This window comes from Sporothrix brasiliensis (genome assembly GCF_000820605.1).
Source record: "Sporothrix brasiliensis 5110 chromosome Unknown Cont17, whole genome shotgun sequence".
Lineage (NCBI taxonomy): Eukaryota > Fungi > Ascomycota > Sordariomycetes > Ophiostomatales > Ophiostomataceae > Sporothrix > Sporothrix brasiliensis.
Window position 1 is genome coordinate 2,022,942 of NW_024467136.1, and position 22,145 is coordinate 2,045,086.

Sequence of the window (22,145 nt, forward strand, 5' to 3'; positions counted from 1 at the left end):
CGTTGGCGTTGCTGGCTTTCGTTGGTGCCCGCGAATCCCCCGGCAAAAGACCGATTCTCTTCCCTCTCTGCCGCCTCGTCCAGTTCTCGACACTTCTCGACACTTCTCGACACTCCCCAGCTGTCTTCGGACACACAAATCGCCACAATGGCCGCACGCGACCAGGCTGTCTTCTTGGAGACCGTCATCGGCCTCCAGCGCGCCCTCAAGCGGCGACCGTTTGGTGAGTCTTCTGCCAGGACCGTCGCCCTCTTTGACGCGCCTTTCTGGCTTTGCCCTTTGCGCCACAGCTTAACCGGCCGAATGCTGACCATATCCACGCCGATCTACAACAGACTCCGACTCCGACTCCGACGTCGACCACAGTACAAACCGCGGCAGCAAGCTCAAGCGCCGCGCGCGGTTTGTGCGCCAAGGCCACCTGGGTGCTGCGGATGGCCTGACGGTGTTCACCGAGACAGTCGAACACGGCGGCTACCGGCGCGAGATTATCAGCCACAATCCGGCGCTGATCGACGACGAGGGGTATGCGGTGGACAGCGACGAGGACGACGATGCCGTCGTCCAGGACGCCGAGGCGGCGGCCGCCGAGCAGAACCCGTACGCCGGCATTCAACTAGAGCGTGAGTTTGAGCGGACCACACTTGCGCACACAGCCAACGGACCCGTGCTAACTATGCCAACTATGCTTCAGACCTCCTTGCCCCTCTGACTGCCGTCACCGACCTGCCCAACCACCCGTCGCTCTCGCGTCCGTTTACGAACAAGGCCCTGACCGAGCTGGCCACGCAAGGCAGCAATTGGATGCACAAGGAGAGCGCAGCGCTGTGGAAAGTCAAGCCGCTGCTGATCAAGTTGTGTGGCGACCATATCTGGGTGGACAGCGGGCTGCTGGTCACCCCCGACGACGCCGACCTGTTTGACGACGAGCATGTGGCGCGCCTGGCGACGGCGCGCGGGTCCACAGGGCCGCCCGCTGGTCTGTTGGAAGACAGGCGGAGCGCGTCGAGGCAGGGTGACACGGACGACAAAGACAAGGCGGTGGGCGGTGCCGAGCCCGAGCCCGACCCCGACTCGACCATGCCAGACGCAGGTGACGAAGCAGACACAGCAGCCGACCGGCGCAAGGCGAACGCCCCACAAGGTGGCGCTGCCGACGGGAAGCAGCTTGCACAGTCCAATGGCGACCGCGCAGTAATACCCCGAGGCGGCGGGGCAGACGATGCTGGCCGAGCGCTGGCGGGCGTTGACGGCGGCGACGAGGACGCGGACGCGGACGCGGACGAGGAGGAGGAGGAGGAGGAGGAGGAGGGTATCATCCACCCGCTCTTCCTGGCGCCCCGGTCTGCACGCCCCGAGCCCAACCTGGGGCTGCCAGAAGCCGAGGCCGAGGACGTGCGGCGGCTGCTGCAGCTCTGGGTGCAGAAGCAGGAGGAGGTCTCGCGCGGTACGAAGAAGCTGCACGAGGGCCTGCTGCGCGCCGACCGGCTGCGGCATACCGTCCTGCGGTGGGCCAAGGCCGAGGCGCACAGCGGGCCGAACCGGGACATGTCGGACGGCGAGGACTGGTACGACCAGGAAGAATGGGGGCTGGAAGAAGACCTGAAAAAGGGCCACGACGAAGAGGAAGAAGACCAGCAGTTGCCGAACAAGAAGACGCGCAACCGAAAGTAGAGCGAAGGAGAGAACAGACAGGATAGAGAGAGCCACTGTACCGATACGCGCGCGAAGCCCATTTTTTCTTGCATTTATATATCCAATACAGTTTACTACCAGCACAGCAAGCATTGTTCGGAGCAGATATGGCAAGTAGCAGGGGAGGATGGGAGGTCGAAGCTAGTCTCATGTGACCTCTCCTTTGTTTTGGGGCTTACTTTACTGTAGCACATCCACGTAAAGGCCACGTCCCCCTCCATCGAGTCCGCCCATCGTAAACGGCCCTGCCTCAGCCGTGCGTCGGCGGCGGAAACGCGCCCGCAATCTGCTCCTCGAAGAAATTGGCATTGTCGACACTGCCCCCCTCGTACCGGAACGCGGCCGGCGCGGCATACGCGTCGTAGTTGAGCGACGTGTTGATGCCCAGCTCGACCCAGGCCAAGAGGCCGTAGGCCGGGTCGGCGTTGTCGCCCACAAAGACATACTCGACAAAGGGATCGTAGGTCGGCGAGGCCGCAAAGCCGGTGAAGAGGTCCTGGGCATTGGTGGTCAGGGGCACGGGGTTGGCGTTGTACGGCGACGTCTGCTCGACCTGGTGGATCAGGGCCTGGTCGAAAAAGAGCTGCGAAATGTGCGCGACGGTGCCGCCCGTGTACGACTGGTTCGTCGCGGCCAGCGCGGCGCCGATGTGGGCGGCAATATGCTGGTGCGTGGCCCGGCCCAGGTAGTGGCCGGGGAAGACGGTGTCAAAGGCGACGACGCCCTCGGCATTGCTCATCTGGACCCCGCGCAGGAACGTCGAGTTGAGGCCGCCCTGGCCCGCGGCGGACACGCCCGAGTAGGCGCCCGTGGCGTTGCAGGCCCAGACGTCGACCAAGACCGCCTGCGCGGGCAGGCAGGTCTCCACGTCGATGAGCTGCAGCTCGAGGTGCATCGGGACGCCGGGCTGGCCGTCGGTCAGGTCCGACCGCACGTCCTCGCCCCACACAAAATACGGGCCCTCAATGTTGTCGGGCGTCAGGACACAGCTTGTGTTTGCGCCAAAGACGGTGTGGGAGGGCGTGTCGCTGTCCCAGTGGCGGAGGCCCGTGCGGTTGTGGGACGCGGCGTTATAGCGCGCAAAGTCCGCATTGGCACGGCGCTCGACCGTGTTCACTGTGAATGGGGGAGTGGAGTCAGTGTCCTGTTCCGTTGACGTACACTGAAAAGAGTTTTGGAAATGGCAACATACAATGGTCAAGATTGCGCTGCTTGCGCAGCTCCTGGAATTTGGCATAGCGGCGCTCCATGGCACGCTGCTGACGGGCAGCCACGTCTTCGGCACGGCCACCGCACGCAGCATCAAGCGTTCTCTTGCTGTTGTGGGCGACCATGTGGCTGAATGCCTGCTTCTTCAGCGTCTCCTGCCGCTTCTCTGGCGAGAAAGGATGCTCGCCAGGGTGGGCTGAGACGGTGGTGGGCGACAGGACAAGGCCGACAAGGACGACCAAAGCAGAGAGTCTGACCATGATGTTTGATTTTGGGAGGTGCTTTGTTTGCCAAACTCGGACCGTGTGCTGTTTGTACATAGGCTGGATGCTCGCGTCTTTTATACTGGCTCTGTCTTCGTCAGTCGAAGTGCAAGAACTGCCGAACGGCGGAGCCGGTGCGATGGCCGGAAGAGACATTGGTGTGTTGCGTAACTACGTTTGGGGAATTTTGTGCCTCCATAGTGACTTGAATTGTTGCAGATTCATCTCGCTCGCACGCGTTCTGTGATGTCTGCTGTCTAGATCGATGTGCTAAGGGTATACAGTGCGTCTCAGACGGTTTGTTTGAATGCTTCACGGCTGGTTTTGCCACGGATTAATGACTCTAGATCGTTTATGGTCCTCTTGATTGGTCGTATCAAGCCCAGTCTCCTCTTCTTCATGACGTGTTCAAGAAAACGAGTCCTATTTTTGTCTGTGCTTACTCAAATGTAATGTGACAGGCCCGGTCGTTCATTTATACTTTTCGGGGTTGGCTAAAGTCCGTCCCGTTTTCTGGCTACAAAGGGGCACAATCTCCGAGCCGCCATTTGCAGCCGTCTCGTGAGCCCCGACAACGTCACGTCGTCGGCGTATTCGGCTGTATACTGACGATCGCAAAAACTGTGTCCACGCCATGTTCATATACTACTGTGATAAAATTTGATGTTTGTTGTTTTACATTCATCGTCCATGTCGCTTGCATATGGTCATGTTCTATTTTTGTATTTTGTATGTACAGTTTTACCAAAGCAGGGACATCCTCTCACGTAGAGTCCACCAAGGATGGGTCGGAGCGCACTGCGTGTATCGCGGCCGCAACGTACTTGACATTCTTTGTGTTGACTGGAATTCGTCAGCATTTGTTTGGCCAAAAAAAAAGACAACAAAAAACAAAAAGGGAAAGAGAAGGAGTCCTTGGATACGTACGGCCGGCAATGGAGATGCGTCCTGACGAGTGGATGTAGATGTGGTATGTTTCCCGCAGGTAGTTGACCTCGGGCACGGAGAGGCCCGTGTACGAGAACATGCCGATCTGGTCGATGATGTGCACCCACGTGCCCGGCGTGCCCAGGCGCACCAGCTCGTCAAACAGCGCGCGGCGCATGGCCAGGATGCGCCCGCTCATCGTCTGCAGCTCGGTGTGCCACTGCGCCGTCAGCGCCTTGCTGCCCAGCACGGCCTTGGCAATGTCGGCGCCGTAGCGCGGCGACACGGAGTACTCGGACCGGATGATCTGGGCCAGGTTGGCCGTCACGGCGTCCCGCGCTGCGGGCGTGCAGGCGTCGCCGGCGACCACGAGGTGGAACGCGCCGGCGCGGTGGCCGTAGAGCCCCAGGTTCTTGGCAAAGGACTGCGCCACGCACATCTCGACGGGCGGCTGCAGCTGGGCAAAGTGGCGGACGGCCCAGGCGTCGCGGTCCGGGTCGCCCGAGGCGAAGCCCTGGTAGGCGTTGTCGAAGAAGGGGAACAGGCCCTTGCGCTGGCACAGCTCGGCCAGGACGCGCCACTGCGCCTGGGTGGGGTCGAGGCCGGTCGGGTTGTGCGCGCAGGCGTGCAGGAGAAGGACGTCGCTGGGCGCGGCCTCCGCCTCGAGCTTGTCGACCATGGCGGCAAAGTCGAGGGCGCGCGTGGCGGCGTTGTAGTACGGGTAGTAGTGCACCGGCACGCCCACCGTCTTCCAGATCAGCTCGTGGTTCGCCCAGGTCGGCGCCGACAGCCAGACGCGGCGCGGGCGCAGCGTCTCGGCCAGGAATCGGGCGCCGACGTGGTTGGCGCCGGAGCCGGAGACGGTCTGGACGGAGGTGAGGCGGTCGGCGTCACAGGCGTCGCCAAAGACAAAGTCGCGGGCCAGCGCCAGGAACTGCTGGTCGCCCTCGATGGGGATGTAGTCGTGGCGATGCGGGTCGGCCTTGGCCGCAAAGGACTGCTCGACGGTCCGGACGACGTCGAGCGGCCACGGCTCGCCGGCATCCGAGCAGTACACGCCGGCGCCGAGATTGACGCGATCCGGGTGGGTGTCTTGCCGGAACTGGCCGAGCAGCGCAAAGATCTCGTCACGCGGAGCCGACGGCAGCGCCGCAAAGTGTGACGTAGCAATCGGAACGGAACCCATCGCGGGTGTGGTTGGAGAGAAAAAGTTGGAGAGAAAAAATTGGAGAGACAAAGTTGGATAGACAAAGAATAAAAAAATCAGGGTAGGTGGGCGTGGTGGGCAAGGCAGTCGTACTAATTCTATAAAATTGCCGTGAATTCAAAGACAGTCCGTTTGGCGGCGGTAAGCTCCAATTGGATGGTCGATGCTCGTTTATTGACTTGTTGACGTTCTCTTTGTGTCATTGATGTCAGACGTAAGACGGGTAAGGGAAAATTGTGGAATCAGGGCAACCGGGACGACGACGATGTGGATGTGACGCATTGGCCTGGAGAAAATGGAGGCTCGGCTTAAAAAGTCACCAGAACGTGAGAGTCAGTCAGGGACCGACCAAAAAAAAAAAAAAAAAAAAGAACTACAGATAAAGACGGAATGAAAACTTCAAGGTGAGCGAATGCGGAACCAGCGATCGCCGCCGAGGCTAGCCGGTGAATTTGGGCGCGTGGTCACGTAAACCGCGCCGCAAGCGTCGTTTTCTCGCGCTTTCGGCCTTGTCTTGCAATTTCTAATTTCTACAATTGCCATTCGCTTCCGTCCAAGATTCGCCATGTCCATTTCACCACATTCCAGAGACCATGGCAATGCCCACTTTTTGTGTCCCGGGCCGTGTCAGTCGGCGTTCGTCGCGAACCGCAGTGAAATCGGGGACTTTGAAAGATGAGTAACCCGCAGATGCTCGACGCTGCGTGACGTAAAGGACTGCTTCTGCCGAATCCTCGGCCGAATCCTTGTTGCAGAACACATACTACTTTGTGTATTGAGCCTCGGATGTCGTGGTGTTTGTCTGAAGTTGGTCCGCCGTTTGTCTGCAGTCTCCATCGTCAGTCATTGCCTGTCTTTACGGCCAGCCGTTCATTATCGCAGGTTTTGTCTTGTTCTTGTCCAGGCTGGGCCGGTGTAACAGTTGTCGTGCATGAGTTCTCGATACACGTATTCGAACACGGGTATAAATTTCAACTAAGGGTGCAGCCTTTCACGTACGGCCATAGATGCAGGACAATACGGGATCCCGTCCGCTCTCCCCTAGTCAAACCTTCAATCGGCGGATTAGTAGTTGGGTCGGTGACGACCAGCGAATACCCGCTGCTGTACGTTTTTTTTGTTTGTTTTTTATTGCCTTCTTTTTTCTTCTCGCGATTCGCCAAGGTGTTATTTTTTTTTAAAAAAAAATAAAAAGTTATACCACAATGGCGTAGCAAAATGGAGTATCTGCGGCGTAAGACACTGGCTCCTGTGCGCGCAATGCAGACACTGGTAGAATTCTGGTGTTGGGCAGTGACCAAAAACAATATTTATTCTGACTTCAGCCGTGTTTAATGCTGACCTCGTCCATTGTTCAATCTGTTCTAGAGCGCGTTGTCTGATTGAATCGGTTGCTTTACTCTTTTCCTTTGCAGAGCCAATGGGCTACAAGTATAGTCAACAGATTGTATCCTAAACGGGCAAGTTGTCTATTCTATGTACTTTTGAAGCCAAATATTATGTGACTATTAAATTAGGGTATTACGGGGGTGTAGTCTATCTGCTGGCGACCTCGACTGCATCGTGCGACGATGCTGGAGGTGAAGGCGACCGTAGAGGCGCCTCCAACTGGGTGGCGTACCATGCCTTGAACTCTTCTTCGGACAGGCACGTCTCGCCGAGCATCAGGAAACGGTTCATGACCATGTGGACGTGCAGCTCGTTGGCGTAGCCTTTGGCCGCGGTCTTGACGCCAGGAAGGGGCTTGCGCGCGCGGCACAGTGCCGTGCAGAACTGGGCAATGTTGCCGGCCAGCACTTCGTCCTCGCCATAGGTGACAAACAGGTCGTCCACGGGCAAGTCCGCCAGCCACCGGTCGGGCATCGTCAGGGGGCAGCTCCAAGGCGAACCCTTGTCTGCCGCGGCAGCATCCGCCTTGTCCTTGTTTTCGCTCGCGTCGACCGGGCCCAGGAAGTTCTGCGCCCAGGCGTCGAGCGCGGCGGCATACAGCACGTCCTTGGCCTCGTTGGCCCGGACGAGGCCCTCGCTGCGGGCGCGCGTGATCATCCAGGGCGAGAGCAGGGCGGCACCGGCGAGGCGCGCACCGTCTGGCAGCGTGACGGCGGGCACCTGCGGGTCGGGATGGGCCAGGTGCAGGAGCAGACTGAGCGCCAGGTGGCCGCCGGCGGAGTCGCCGACAAGCGTGATGGCCGAGGGCGGGTAGTTCTCCGCGGTCAATAGGTAGTCGAGGAGGACGGCGGCCTGCTGGAGCTGGCGCGGGTACTGGTTGGCGGTCTCGGAGGCGAGGCCGTACTGCAGGATGTAGACGGCGACGTTGTCGGGGAGGGTCTTGCTGAAGCCGCACGCCAAGTGGATGTGCTTGCTGAGGGCGGGCGCCATGTAGCCGCCGCCGTGGAACACGACGACGGCTCGACGGGGTGCTGAGGACGACGCTTGGGCCGGCACCGTAGAGGCTGTGTTTGCCGTGTTTGCCCCGGTTGCCTTCTTTGCCCTCTGCGCTCTCTGCGCCCTCTTTGCCCCCTTTGCTGTCTCCGCCGTTCTCTCCGTTCTCTCCGTTTTCTCCGTTTTCTCCGTTTTCTCCGTTTTCTCCGCCTTCGGCCCAAGCACAGCGGCTGTCGTGCCGTCGCTGAGGTGGATCAGCGCAAAGGGCAGCTTGTTGCGCCTGGCAAACCGGCGGGCGAGCCATTTCGTCGAGGGCAGCAGGTTCTGGACGCGGACGGCGCTGAGGCCGTATTGGTAATCGCGCATGCCCTCGAGGGCCGTGTACTTGTACACCGTCTGGCCATGGCGGCGGGCCTTGCCGCCAACGACGGCCTTGACGAACTTCACGGCAAGGAAAAACGCTGTTTTGTGTTAGGGACGGACGGACGGACAAGCGGCGGGACCAAAGGCTGTCGTTTGGACAAGGACGGGATCCTCACTGAGAGCGGCGGCGCGCGCGACCAGGCAGATCCAGCCCCAGAGGCCCAGCGCATCGGCATACTCGCGCTCAATGGGATGGGCCACCATCCCTGGGCGTGGATTCGTGGGTTGGTCGACGGCCGGGGGAAACGGCAATGTGTGCCGATGGGACAGCGCGGGTGCGTCCCTGTCTCAACTCGAAGCCGAGACAAAACGGCCGATACAGTCAGTCGTCTATGGACGGTCGGCAACAGGCCAGCGCATTGCTTTTTGTCTTTGTTTTTGTTTGGTCAACGGAGGACATGGATCTGCCTCCGCAGCTCTGGACAGCCGGCAGCGCGCGACGGGTTCGATGTGGCGAGGCCGAAAACAAGGGCCGAAGGAGAGGGCAGAGACCCAGAGACGCTCCCGAACGAAGTGCAGGATGCGAGCGACGGCAATTCGGCGGTCGAAGGGTGCCGAGGTGTGTGTTTTGCCTTTGTCGATCAGCACAAACGTGCGGCGAGTGGAGCGACAACCCCTGAGTCGCTCTGCTCTTCTCTGAGATTGTTGTCGGCGAATTTCGCCAGTCAGCAGCAGCTGTCCAGAGTACGACGTATTAGGACGTCTGTTCCAGGCAAGTCCGGGGATGCGCGCCGGCTTTAGGGTTTTAGCAGGCCCGTCAGCGCTATGCATGGCCGAAAAGCCTAATTACACTGGGCTGACATCGCTGTAACTTTGCTTACGTCGTACATGCGCCAGGCTGACGTTGCCCACAAGTCTGCTTACGTTGTCGCCTACTATATTCTCCTCCATATCAATGTCGCCATTTTGCCAGTCGCAGTCTCCAGTCTGGAGTCTCCGGTCTCTGCGTCGTTGTCCTCCCGTGCGACGTACGATGCTACTCCAAGTCGTGTGTATTCGAGGGCATCTCACTGCAAGTGGAGGCTTGCCGTACTGCCGTGATGCTCATCTGCTCATTTGCTTTGCTCTGCCTCTGCTGCCCAGCTCCCCTTTCTGTCATGTCCCATGTCCTGAATTCACCCTGGCCCGCTTCCAAGCGCGGCCATTCCATCACCTTGGCATCTTGGCCTGGCCAAAGTCGGGACACTAACTGCCCTATGCACCTTCTCAACAGCCCTGTCACTCCTCAAGGATCAAGCTAATCAAAGGAGCCCCATCGAGCGAAAATATAAAGGCTGCATTAGCCAGTAGCGAGGCTCGACCAACGACTATAGCGTCCCGTCCGTCCAATTCAGGATCTGTTTTGATTTTAGTTTTCATGCTGTCTTGGGTGATCAGCATGCTGCGAAGATTCCAGGCCAACGAGCAGAAAAGGAGAACGGAGAAGGAGAAGGAGAAGAAAAAGAAAAGAGAAGAGAAAAGAAAAGAAAAAAAAAAAATAGAAAAAGAACGCAAATTAAGAGCCAATTGATAAGCCCTACTCTGGTTTCCGTCTTCTTTGGGAATGGACGGTTGGTCTTGCTGACGGCCGTGCTTGTCTCTGCATGGTACTGCGTATTCGGAGGATTGCGGTTGGGGCCAAGGATGAAGCCCGCGATGTGGAAACATGGAAAGCGGGCCAGTCTCAGAGCGTCTCCTCTCAGGCTGACGATGCTTGTCCTTGTCCTGTCATTTCCTGTCCCCGTCGAGCCTGACTCTGTACGTAGTGCTGTGCGTGGCAGTCCCACGTTTGCACCCCCGTTCATTTCTCCTATCTGCACAATATGTGCACGAGTATTTGTAGCTCGGATTCCCTTGGTGTCTTGGTCGGTTTCGTTTCCACCATTTATAATATTTCAAACATATTCCAGTATATGTCCTCTCCGTGCCTTTTCTTTTGTTCTTTTGTTCTTTTGTCCTTTTTTTTTGTTTCTTTCCTGCTTGATGCCCAAGGATTCCTTCCACGATACCCCAGTTTGTTATGTCTGACACCTTTTCTTGGCTCTTCAGCGACCCGTATCACATCTGTGTCTGTCTCGCAGTACTCCTCGCCTCGCTCGGCATCATGGTCGCAAGAAAAACACCTGCCGCCGGGGCTTCCACCGGGGCTGTCGCCGGGGCAGCCGCCGTGGACGTCATCCCCACCGCCTTGACAGACCAGATACCACCCCTCCAGGGCATCCGCACGCGTACCTTTTTTGTCGTCAAGGCGCGTCTGGATGCCGATGCCATGAAAAGGGGCCTGGACACGCTCATCCGCGAGCACTGGCGCAAGCTCGGCGGGCGCATCATGCTCAACAAGTCGACCAGCCTACAGGAGTACCACGTGCCCAAAACCTTCCCGCCGGCCGACACATACGACCTCTTCCTGTGGTCGACCGAGACCAAGACCGGGCCCATCGACGCCGACGCGCCACAGCTGATGCAGACGCCCCCCGTCGAGTCCAGCGAGGGCGGCGGCGGCATCGCCTTTTTGCCGCCGGTTACGGACTACGACCCCAAGTTCCGCCCGGCCTCGTGGCCCTACGACGTCGACCACGGCACCAACGACACGCCCATCCTGCTCGTGCACCTCACGCAGTACGAGGATGCGACCGTCGTGGCCCTGAGCGTGCCGCATGCGGTGGCGGACCAGCTGGGCACATCTCTTCTGGTGCGCGCCTGGATGGGTGTTGTCGCCGGCCAGGCGCCGCCGCCGCTCCTGGAGCAGGATCCCTTGCCGCAGAGCCGCGAATTTTCGTCCCTGACCAAGGCGGAGCAGCGCCCGCAAAAGGGCAAGATGCACGTATTCTATACCGGCGAGTACCCGGTCGTCCTCTTGGGCTTCTTCCCCGACCTGATTTTCAACTCGGAGGAGACAAAGCGCATCATGTTCCTCCCCATGGCCACCGTCAAGGCTCTCCGTGCGCGCAGCTCCAAGGCGCTGAACGCCAGCGGAGGCGACCCGGGCATCACGGACAACGACGTCATTACCGCCGTGATGACCAAGCTGTCGCGCATCCACAAGGGACCGGTGACGATGAACCTGTCGCAGACAGTGAACCGTATGTGACAATTGATTTCCTTTTGTTGTCTTGTTGTCCTGTTATCGTGTCGCCCGTTGTACTGACCGCGCCAGTCCGTGGCCGCCTCCCGCAGTTGACCGGCCCCGCCATGGACGGCTTCCTGCACAACGGCCTCTCCCACGCGTCGACGCGCTTCCGCCTCGACCGGAACACCCCGCTCGCCCAGATCGCCAAGGACAACCACAGCTGCGTCGAGGAGATGCGGGATCCCGCCCATGTCGACATTCATCTCGCCATCATCCGCGAGATGGCCCGCCGCAAGCAGAACATGCACATCTGCGAGCCTTTTGAGACGTCCTTCTCGGTGACGAGCTGGTCGGCCGCCTGGCGGGGCCTGGACTTCTCCGCCGCCGTGGCCACCTCCGCCACCACCTCGGCCGATGACAGCGGCGCCAAGACGCCCCTGCCGCCCCCGGAAGTCTTTGTTATTGGTCGCAGTGGCTTGCTCACCACGCCGCACCGCTTCCACGCGACCGTCATGTTCCGCAGCGACGCCGGCTACTGGATCGACATTGGCTTCAGCACCAAGAACTTTGCCGCTATGAAAGCCCATCTGGCCCATGACCCCAAACTGGAGAAGCTGTAGGGGAGGAGAGACTGTGTGTGTGTGTCGGGGAGAGGCCGAAAGAGAAGAGTGTGCCGTGAGGTGAGAAAGACGTACAGCGATATTTACTGGCTATGATACATAAATATAGACCGGTACAGCGCGAGACTGGAGTTTGGGCGTTCTGCAGACCCGTTTTGGGCTATTCCAATACCATCGGCCACGGCCGACCTCTTAGTCCCATTTCTTCTATTTTTTGTTACCTATTAGTTGACCCTTCCGGCCCCCAATTTAACTTGTCTTTTGCCATAAGAAGCCGCCAGTGCCCGCTCAAACGCAGTTGCAATGTCAAACAACCTGCCATCCAGGCCCCTGGCGCACACAAAGCAGAGACCAAACGGCATGCCGCCGTCAACCGTGCCTGCCGGAACGCTTATGGCGCAGAGGTCCAGCACATTTCCAAAGTGTGTAAAAACGCCCAGCTGTGCATTCATCGCAATGGGGTCGTCCTGCATCGCCGTGACCGTGGGATGAAACGGCGCAGTCGGCACAACCAAGACGTCCACCGTCGTACTAGCACCACGACCAGCTCCATCATGACCATCGTCATCACGGCCCACACCACCAAAATGGCCGACGCCGCCCGACAGCAGTCGATTCGCCAGCCGCGTCGCCTCGGCCTGCACCAGCTGATCTTTGTACACATCCCAGGGCCGGGCGTTGCGGTCGAGCACCTGCTGGAACAGCTTGCCGGTAACGGGGTGAAACTGGGCGATGTTCGTCCTGATAAAGTCATCGCCTATGCATGCAATGCGTTCGTTGACGAGCGTGCCGTTGTACAGCAGGTCCGTCGCATCGACAAACGGTTTGTATGCGGCATCGTCGAGTGCATGCCTTCGGCCGCCCATGGCCCGGACAACCGCGAGGGCCTTGGCAAAGGCCGCTTCGTACGCGGGCGACAAGGATGCTGCCGCCATGGCCGACACAGGCGGCGTTGCATACGTGAAGCCTGCCGCGTTGACGCCGCGGAGGGAGGCCAGAACGAGAGGCAGCGACTGGGGGTCTTTGGCAAACGCGTCGTCGGCGTCGTAGTGGTCGACGACGTGCCAGATGTGGCGGGTTTCGCGTACCGAACGCGCCAGGATCGCGACCGTGTCGAGGCTGCGGCAACACGCCACGACCCCACGGTAGGACAGCGTGCCCTTGGTCGGCTTGAAGCCCACAGTGCCGTTGAATGCGGCCGGCACGCGCCCACTTCCAGCCGTGTCTGTGCCGAGCGCAAATGTCACGAGCCGCGCGCCCACAGCAACGGCCGAGCCGGACGACGAGCCGCCTGGACAGTACGCATCCTCATCGTGGTCGGCGTGGCGAAAGACGCTCGATGGAATGCCACATGGTGAACGGCACCCACTCAAGCCCGTCGCCAGCTGGTCCATGTTGGTTTTGCCGATGAGCAGACCGCCCGCTTCGAGGCATGCCGTGACCGTCGGCGCGGTGACCGTGGCTGTGTAGGCAAAGGGTGGACATGCCGCTGTTGTCTCAAGACCGGCAACGTCAAAACTGTCTTTGACGGCAAAGGGAATCCCGTATAGCGGAGGTAGGCAGTCGCGCTCCACACCAGCGTATTTGTTGACAAGGGCTTGAGCGTCAGCCAGCACCTCCGGGCGGGACCGCAGCAGCATCCAAGCGTGCGGGTTCTCCTTTTCGTACGCTTCAATGCGGTCAAACACTGCATGGATCACGTCGGTGGGGGAAAGGCCAGCACCTCTGTACTGTGTTTGCAAAGTGTCTAGGTCGAGCAAAGTGCCGTCCCAGGAGGCGGCTGGAGGAGGCGGTTCTTGGGCTGCAGATGCTTTTTCGCCATACGCCACAAGCTCGGCGCTCGGCGCGGCAAAACCAAACTGTCCCCCATAGGGTACAGCCGTGTTGGTCGACGCCGTCCCAAACGACGCATCGAAACCACCCGCGACGTCTGTCAAGATGCAGCACTGAAACCCGCGGTCCCTCGCCTCGCGCGCTGTCATGGTCACACTGCACTCCGTCGCCACGCCTGCTATTAGCAGATGCGTGACACCTCGAGCCATCAGCCGTCGGTGCAAGCCCGTCGCCCAGAACACACCTGTGCCTGGCCTGTCCACCACCACCTCACCAGACTGTGGCCGCAGCTCGTCGACCAGAGAGTGGCCCGCGCGCGCGTGGACAATGTGCAGACCCAGAGCACGGGCTGCTGCGAGAACTGACGGGGTGACGGGCACAGCATTTGGAACGCCGGCATCGACAAAGCCGCGCTGCTCGTCGACCAACACAAGAGCTGTGCGCTCGGGTACGAAAGAGAAGGCGCACGGTTGAGCTGTCGTGAATGTGAGCTCCTCCATGGCGACTGATAGTCGACGATGGTCGGAGCAAACTGCTTTGTTTTGGTTGCACTGCTCAGAGCCGCGTAGAGAGAAAGAGGTATGGGATGGGAGACAGATGGGGGCAGAGGGAAGAAGGACCTAGCACGCGGCCACGATGGTGTAATGCTCCCCAATTCCTGATGTTATTAGAGATATGCACGATGGTCGGTAACGTAGACCCTACAGTCGCTCACTGGAACAAGACGATGGATGCAGCGACGGTCCGGCGATTGTCAAGTTGTGCACTCCGCATCGAAGAGGGACAACAATGCGGGGCACCAGCCAGCTTCCGGTGGACCGAGATGCTGTCAGATGCCGCTATCGTTCCGGTTCAAGGATGAGTGTCGTGCGGGGGTTCCTATCGGTGCAACCAACGGACGTGGTGCTAGCGGATGTCGACTTGTCGTGCAAAAGCGAAGTTGTGGATATGAAAATGAGAGCACACAAAATAAACATGTTTAACAAGAGTTGAGATCGACACAGGTCGACAACTAATTGATAGTGTCGGTTCGATCCGACTGGCCTTTCTCTTGGTTGTACTGTGATATTCCACCTGTACAACATGAATCACATATTCCTGGCACATTGACACAAAACCAGTTGGATCTGTAATGCCATGTCCGTTTGCCATTCCTTGACATCCGTAACGCCAACGTGTGAACCCTGTATGGGTGCCTGTCAACCAGCGGTGTGCCGTGTCTGTCGTATACACACCTTTCCGTCGATTGTCGAAATCGCCATACCCTCGCCCTCTCGCCTCCTACCCTTTCTGGGCATCGTAGGACCTTGTCGTTCAGTTCTTCTCCTTCTTTGTGTTCTTGGAGGCAAGACTGGACGCTTTTTCGCGGTTGTTTTCCAAATGTGGAATCAAATCACGCTCCAAATAGTCCACCGGAACGCCCAGGTGGTACGCGTCCCACATTCCTGCCTTCATACGGTTCACGTACTCGAGTTTTGGTGCGCCGGGCGTGATGTACCTGTCACTGAGATACACGAGCACGCCCTCGGCCGTGGTGGGTTTGCTTGGGTCTCCGTACTTTGTCCCTGCAAACTGCGGGACACTGTGTCCGGAGGCCTCATATGCGGCAACGTATTCTGGATACGTGGACGAGTAGACCACCACATCGACGTACATCTTTTGGTAGGCGGATGTGCGAACGCCTTCGTAAACATCGAGCTTCGCTTCATCCTCGCCTGCTCCGTCGAGCTCGTAGACGAGGCCATGCACAGACGGGCCGGTGGGTGCACTTGTCTTGTGGTGTGCGGTCGTACCGCCACCCGTGTCAAGCTTGGTGCTGCCGGCCTTGGCCGTGTCCTCGACTTTGACAACATTGGCATAGCCGCGCTCATTGATTTGCCAGCGATAGCCGTACAGAATGCCACGTCCAACGAACTTGCTACCAGGGCAGCGACGGTTCATCTGCGCCAGCGCCATGTTGCTTCCGTACGCAAAGTAGAGCATCTTGGCAGTGTGCGGGATGACTGCAGTGGTTGTTGAACACGCGGATCAGGTAAAAGGGAAGACGTCCTGTGCAATGGAGTATAACGTCGTGTTACGTGGTTTGTGTGTTTTTCGTGAAAGGTGAAAAGAACTCGACAACGAGATGACGCTGCCGGCAATGACAACAGTCTGCTGTACGTTGTATGTTGTAGAATGAGGGGTGTCGAATGTCCAAATGACGCAGCAAGGTCGGGGCTGACAGGGTCGTCGGCAAGGCAGAAACGTCGTTGTGGAAGCCGACAGACGTCTGATGACTGGCCAACAATTGCGAAACAAAACAGCATTCTCATAGTCAAATCAACGTCCAATGAGGGGCAGATTGTTGCACAGCCTCGCACGTGAACGGCAACATTTTGGCAGGTGCACGACGAACATGCATCGGGAAGGAACGGTCGACCGACTTCAGAGGTACCGTGCTAATAGCACCAGTGACGCTAGGTCACTGTGTACGACGGTACATTTACTGTTGTGGTCTGAATATCGTATTTGACTTAGGTAAAGGGTCATACACATGTTTGAAAGGTTCTGTGCTTTTGATGGTGATTGACAAACATGAAGAAGGAGTCACCGGCAGGCTTTCGTCCGTTTCCCAACCTCGTTTTAAGATAAATTGCCTGCTGCTGGTTTTTTGTATTTCAAAATTCTTTGAAATGAGTTGACCCGACATCTAAATCACGTTAATTCTTGTCTTCCGCGATTTATATATTTATATTTATCTTTTTACCCTGACCCCTTGAACTATTGTGAATACTACTAGCATTTCCTATTATATTTCGAGTCTTCGTGTGTCGCCTCGCTGCGTTCTAAATCTCACACCTTTATTATAAAAAATTACTTTCGAGATGATCTCGTTCCATTACTAACATCCTGGCGTCGTCTTGTCCTTCGGTTATTCTCCGCGGCCTTTTGGAAGCAATTGTTAGACTCCGGGACGACGTCATGGTGCTTTTTGGCATGCTACTCTTGTCTTGTCGCCAAGAAGCGAAGCCCATTGTTTCCATTGTTTCCATTGTTTCCATTTTCTCCAATGTTTCCGTAATCGCCGATCTGTCTCAACCTGCTTTTGCCATTGACTAACCTTTGCATCACTTGTTTCTTTTCTTAGAGCTTCTTGTGCTTTTCTTAGCCGAGTTCAGGTTGCTGCCTTGCGCTTAGGGCCGCGGTGCCTTCTCACCGTGACTCCTTCCGGGGTCCGTCTTACTTTTCGTCTTGGACTGGACGTCATCGAGCGTCGCCACAGAAGACGCTCTAGACGCCTGTATTTGTCACTGTTTCGATGTGGCGTGGATTGCTGGCCCACATAATATCCGTCTCATATCCGTTGAGGAGCTGGGAAATTTTGTCTATTTTTGCATCCGATGTCCCCGTTCTCGCCTTGACAAACCGGGGGCCCGTAATTTTGTTTAAAGTTATTTATTTGCCGCGCCGATGAGACCCATTCTCGGAACCTGACCTTTGGTCGGCGCTCCGAAAGTCGTACCGGCACCGCTTTCGTTTACTACAGGGTGAAAATTATCCACGTCTTCCCAAAGTGGTTGGATCCGTGGCCCCTGGTTTGCCCTTTGGGTTAGTCGTATGGAAGGGCGCGTTCTGCAGTCGTCCATAGCACGCGATGAGGACGGGTGCATTGCCAAGCATTTCGTGCCATGCCCTTAAATGAGTGACATACGTCGTTAGAAATAGAGAAAGCGGCAGACAGAAAGGAACAAGAAGAAAAAGGCAGAGAGCAGCCTAAAATGGCAAGGGTTGCCCCAAAGAGGCACAGTGGTTCGCTTTGAAGGGAACATTGGGGGGGAAACTGGCCGAGGTCTAGACCGTTCTGTGGAGCGAGTGTGGCTTGCTTCCAGACCAGCCAGTGGCCCTCTCACGATGCTTCCCATTCAAAGCAAGTGAGAAAAGAACCACACTAGCGAATGGATTCGAAGCAAAATACGGAGTACTCGGCGACTCGTCTAAACTTTAAAAATAAGAGAACACCCCTAAGCCGACGACCATGCGATTTGGGATTGGTGGGATTGGATCGAGCCAGGGCTTGACAAACAAGCCTCACAAACCTTGACAGACAGTAGTTCGCTGTGCATTAGTTCGTACTTTCCACGATATTGAAAGCCATATTGTCTCCGCGTCCCCCGTCCCACCCCTTTTTCTCTTCGACCCGGATCGAGACCGACTGAACCTTTTTGTGCTAATGAGAAAATGGAGGCGAAAAGAGGGGGGAGTGGGCACGTCTGGAGGGCGTGAGAGACAAATAAAGGCATATAAATGACGGTGGCGTCAGGTAGCACGTGTGTCGCTGGCCGTTTTCAGTGCAACCTTGTCACACGACGCATAACGAGCTGGTCGTCTCGCCAGGCCCAGACCGCGATGGATGCCTTTCGAAAGTGAAAAGGCCAAGCACCGAAGAATGCCAAGTGCTCGCTTACCGCGTGTGCTCGTTCATTGCGCTGAAATTTGAAAGAGGGACCCTAAAGAACGACACCTATGGCCCCCGTAAGGATACAAAAGGTAGAAAGGACAAAACATGGGGGGGGGGGGGTGTGAGACAAGCCGGATCGTCAGCGAGAAAACCAGGGGCCCTTGGGTTTTAGCAGGTCACAATCAACGGAAAATACAAGGCGAGCTCCGCGGAAGCGTCAAATGCAACGGTTTGCGACGAGTTACGGACCATTCCGCGCGCAGTAATTACGTCGTAAGGGGCATGTTTTTCAGTGAGTGTGCTTTCCACAGACGAGATGGCGCGAGGGCGGAATGGCGAGTGAAGAGCGAGCAGGGAATGCGTTTTCCCCTTTGGGTTAAAGTTTTACGAGTCGCAGGAAAACGGATATTCCCCAATTGTGGCCATGGTTGTCTTGCCTATGGCGGTTAGATACGTCTCGGTGGGACCTAGGCAGCAGGATAAGAGAAACAAAAAAGTCCGTGATCGTGACATACTATTTTAGTCGGATATTTTTGATACAGAAAATCATGTACCGTACTTTGAAGAGCAGAAAATGGAGGGTATCATTGATCGCGCTTATTTCTATCTTTGGATGTGTGTTTCTATATTGGGAATATTTTTGTGTGGTTTTTGAATCCGCCCGCCTACTTTTCGCGCATCTCCTTGGACCGCAGGTCGACAAGGCCGTCCCGGTCGACCGGCAGTAGCGGAGAATCCGGTGGCGGTCGGCTGCTGCGGCTCTGGTACAGGTACAGAGAGAACAGCACCGTCGAAACGCCGAGCGTAGACTGCAGCGTCATGGGCTCGCCAAACAGCACCGCGTTGGCCATGTAGCTGACCACGATGCTGAAACTGGCCGCCAGGTTCTTGGCCACGTTGTCGGCGTAGGTAATGCATATGGCCACCAGAATGCCGCCGAGCGCCTGCAGGCCAATGGTCGCCCACACCGTCGGGCCGTAGCCGACGAAGAATCCGTGCTGCGCGATGGCGGCGCCGTCCTTGCACCAGACGCCCAGCAGCAGGATGGGGAAGAGGCTGAAGAAGGAGAGCTGGGCGTTCCGCGTCCACAGGGACACGGACACGCGCGACTCCTTGATGAGCTTTTCAAAGTAGACGCCCGTGAAGCCCGAGATGAAGGACGCGACAATGGCGGCGAAGAAGCCCTTGGTGGTGTTCATTGGGTGGACTAGCTTCGGTGATGCTGTCGTGACTCGTGTGTTGTTTGCGCTGTCTGTCCGGCCCCCGGCAAACCAGCCCATTAGGCTGGCGAGAGAAAAAGAGGACGGCGGGGCAGATGCAGACGCAGACGCAGACGCTATTGTCTTTGCGCCCGGGCCGCCTGACGTTTCGGCCACTTGCACAATGGCCACGCCCAGCGTGAGAAGCACCAGTGCGAGCCACTGTTTTGGGCTGATGACGCGCTGCAGCATCACAATGCTGAAGAGCACCGTCGTCAAGATCTTGAGCTGGTAGGTTACCTGGAAAGGCACCGTCTCCATGTTGCTGACGGCCACGTAGACGAGATGCGTCTGCAGCGCATAGAGCCCAGCCGGCAGAATCAGCATCCACGACCCGGACGCGAAGAGCGACTGATAGAGGATGGACGCGATGTTGGCGGGCGAATAGGGGTTGGCGGGCAACGCTGGTCGTTCTTTTGAATCATCACCGTTGGCTGCTGATGCTGCTGCTGCTGCGGCTGCTGCTTTTTGTGCCTTTATCTGTGCGTGGCAGTCGATTGCCAGACTGATGACCAGCTTGATCAACTCGACAAACATCATGGCCGTCGAGATAAAGTAGCGGCGCTGGCCAGACACCGGTTTGGCGCGTGAGTGGTGCATAACCTGCCACATGGTTAAAGACATGCCAAGCCAATATCAGCGGCATATTGGACAACCTACCATTATCAGAGCTGAGTTTTGAAGAACAAGCTGGGAATGTCAATACGCCTGTCCATATTTCAACCAGAGCACCAGAGGCCAGAGACGGCTGTGTTACGTACGAAGATCTGCGACATCGTCTGTATCGACGTGGCGCCGCGCAAGAATCGTGCTGGCCGGTAACCGGGCGATGCCGCCCGTGGCCATGCTGCCGGCGATGTGCTGGTTAAGCTCGGTGATGGCGCCATGGCGGAGAGTGGCCGGCGGGCAAAGATGCCCGGGAATCTGGCGTGGGGAGTTGTCAAGAGTTGACGATGCCTTTCTGCTGTGTGATGTCGCAAGACGTCTTTTCTCCTCGTCCCTATGATTTTCGGATCAAGTCTGGGAGGGAGGTGTGGCTCAATTTGTTCGGTTTCGGAAAATAAAATACAATTTTTAAAAAAAAATGAAGAGAAACGAAATGAAAGAGAGCAGCCGGGAAAAGCACAAAGCACAACCAGAAAGGACGGATAAAGCACGCTGTAAGTAGTACCGCCGTATAGGCAATAAACGATGAGAGCGAAGACAGATCCAAAATAAGGATTCCAACTTGATACGGTTGTGAGAAACGGGGGAGCTTGAGAAAACCGGGGACTTCCAAAAAGGGATGGCGAGCGCGAGCAGCAATGACACGGTAGAAATAATCCAAAAGGCGACAGGAGTGCTCTGCACGGCGTAAACACTCCGTAGAAAATGAGAAGACAACAGCCAGAAAAGAAAACAGGTGAAATAGCGGAAAAGTGAATGAAGGAGCCAATGTAAATACTCCCTGAAGAGGAATAGAATGCAGTGCACTGAACAAGTCGAGGAAACGTGAGCTATGGAGACTGAAAAAAATGATTGGGCAGAGCAGGGATGAGGAGGGTGTGGAGCATGACAAGCCTGCGCTAGTTTTACGGTTTGTGTTTTTTTTTGTGGTGCTGCGGTTCTTCGTTTCAGTAGCGGCAGCACCCCTGTCGGTCTCGTAGGGCAGAAAAGCTTCGCCTCGGTGAAAGAGGCACTTTTGGATCGAGGAAAAGGACACACAGATAATTAAAATTTTAGGAGAGAGAATGTAAACGTTGAGGCAGACCAGCGGAGGGCGCGCGAACACCCAAGGCGAGTCGAATGTTCTGAACTTTGTACGTGGTAATTACAAGTTAGGGGGGGGGGGGGAGGGAGGGGACACAAAGAACGAAAGACAGGTAAATAGAAAAAGGAAACATGAACAAGAAGGGTGAGAGAGCATGCGAGCCGAAAGGAAAAAGCTTGTCTTGTGCAGGGATATTTTGGGCCGGGGGAAAGGGGGTACGACGGGAACGATAATACGACGGGGCCGAAAGGAATTGCGTGAAATAAGAGGGCGAGAGGGCGAGAGTGTGAGAAGAAGAAAAAGGTGTGGATGGAAACAGAGACATAAAGACTTCTCCGGGTGGACAACGTCGAGCGCGGCGAAGCCAATTTCAGGCTAATTCAGACACAGGAAATAGAAAAAGCAAGAGCAAAAGGAAGACTCAGAGGAGCAAATAAGAAGGATGCCAGGATGCCAGGATGCCAGGATGCCAGTCAAGACTATCGTGAAGGTGGCAAGACCAGGGCTTTGTAGGACCTTACTCCGTACGGGACGCCATAAATGAGTAGACGGGCCCTGCAAATCAGGCTTGGAGATAAGAGCCGAGGGTGAGATGGATGGAGGGAGAGCATGCGGCGGTTGAGAAGGCGGTAGAATGGAAAAGACCTGGGAGTGTGGCGCCGTGTCAAGTGGCGCTGTCCTGATGGTCTGATGGTCTGATGCTGAGATGCGGTGATGCGCTGTAGACCGACCGTTCAGGTGTTGGTTGGCCTTGGCAAGGTGTGACGGCAAGTAAGCATAAGACAGCAGGATTTCGCAGGATCGGGGAGGCCACAGGGTATCTCGTTTAGGCTGTCGTTTGGGCGAACCGTTTGGGCGAACCGTTTGGGCGAACCGTTTGGACGATCGTGCGGGCAGAAGAGCAAAAACTATGGTTGATAATCAAAAGCGCGGAGGTAGGAGGTACGATGCGGAAGAATTGGTGTGAGACAGCAAAACCAGAAAGGATCCGGCGAGACGGAAGGATCAACAAGGGCGAGCAGTCGGCACGTCGACAAGCAATACAGTGGAAGTGATTTAGCAGGTCGACAAAACACATCGAGAGTGCCGG

General features: G+C 57.0%; 7 protein-coding genes across 7 annotated transcripts; 2 read left to right on the top strand and 5 right to left on the bottom strand.

The window, feature by feature from the left end:
* Nucleotides 1-147: 147 nt before the first annotated feature.
* Nucleotides 148-2,851, top strand: SPBR_02338 (uncharacterized protein; the record flags this gene model as incomplete). Its single annotated transcript, XM_040760641.1, has 4 exons — nucleotides 148-223; nucleotides 336-623; nucleotides 695-1,670; nucleotides 1,900-2,851. The coding sequence occupies 4 exons, from the start codon at nucleotides 148-150 to the stop codon at nucleotides 2,849-2,851; spliced, it is 2,292 nt and encodes a 763-aa protein (XP_040620589.1).
* A 1,079-nt stretch (nucleotides 2,852-3,930) lies between these two features.
* SPBR_02832 (aspartate aminotransferase) lies at nucleotides 3,931-5,280 on the bottom strand (the record flags this gene model as incomplete). Its single annotated transcript, XM_040761135.1, has 2 exons — nucleotides 3,931-4,010; nucleotides 4,095-5,280. The coding sequence occupies 2 exons, from the start codon at nucleotides 5,278-5,280 to the stop codon at nucleotides 3,931-3,933; spliced, it is 1,266 nt and encodes a 421-aa protein (XP_040620590.1).
* Nucleotides 5,281-6,837: 1,557 nt separating this feature from the next.
* On the bottom strand, nucleotides 6,838-8,310 carry SPBR_02772 (uncharacterized protein; the record flags this gene model as incomplete). The annotated part of the gene is made up of 2 exons (XM_040761075.1): nucleotides 6,838-8,144; nucleotides 8,223-8,310. 2 exons carry the CDS (start codon nucleotides 8,308-8,310, stop codon nucleotides 6,838-6,840), a joined length of 1,395 nt encoding a protein of 464 aa, XP_040620591.1.
* A 1,879-nt stretch (nucleotides 8,311-10,189) lies between these two features.
* On the top strand, nucleotides 10,190-11,775 carry SPBR_02715 (uncharacterized protein; the record flags this gene model as incomplete). The annotated part of the gene is made up of 2 exons (XM_040761018.1): nucleotides 10,190-11,168; nucleotides 11,243-11,775. The coding sequence occupies 2 exons, from the start codon at nucleotides 10,190-10,192 to the stop codon at nucleotides 11,773-11,775; spliced, it is 1,512 nt and encodes a 503-aa protein (XP_040620592.1).
* Nucleotides 11,776-11,999: 224 nt separating this feature from the next.
* Nucleotides 12,000-14,108, bottom strand: SPBR_02471 (glutamyl-tRNA(Gln) amidotransferase subunit A; the record flags this gene model as incomplete). Its single annotated transcript, XM_040760774.1, has 1 exon — nucleotides 12,000-14,108. The coding sequence occupies one exon, from the start codon at nucleotides 14,106-14,108 to the stop codon at nucleotides 12,000-12,002; it is 2,109 nt and encodes a 702-aa protein (XP_040620593.1).
* An 814-nt stretch (nucleotides 14,109-14,922) lies between these two features.
* SPBR_03241 (uncharacterized protein) lies at nucleotides 14,923-15,591 on the bottom strand (the record flags this gene model as incomplete). Its single annotated transcript, XM_040761544.1, has 1 exon — nucleotides 14,923-15,591. The coding sequence occupies one exon, from the start codon at nucleotides 15,589-15,591 to the stop codon at nucleotides 14,923-14,925; it is 669 nt and encodes a 222-aa protein (XP_040620594.1).
* A 3,120-nt stretch (nucleotides 15,592-18,711) lies between these two features.
* Nucleotides 18,712-20,192, bottom strand: SPBR_02768 (uncharacterized protein; the record flags this gene model as incomplete). Its single annotated transcript, XM_040761071.1, has 3 exons — nucleotides 18,712-19,908; nucleotides 19,966-19,995; nucleotides 20,067-20,192. The coding sequence occupies 3 exons, from the start codon at nucleotides 20,190-20,192 to the stop codon at nucleotides 18,712-18,714; spliced, it is 1,353 nt and encodes a 450-aa protein (XP_040620595.1).
* Nucleotides 20,193-22,145: the final 1,953 nt, after the last annotated feature.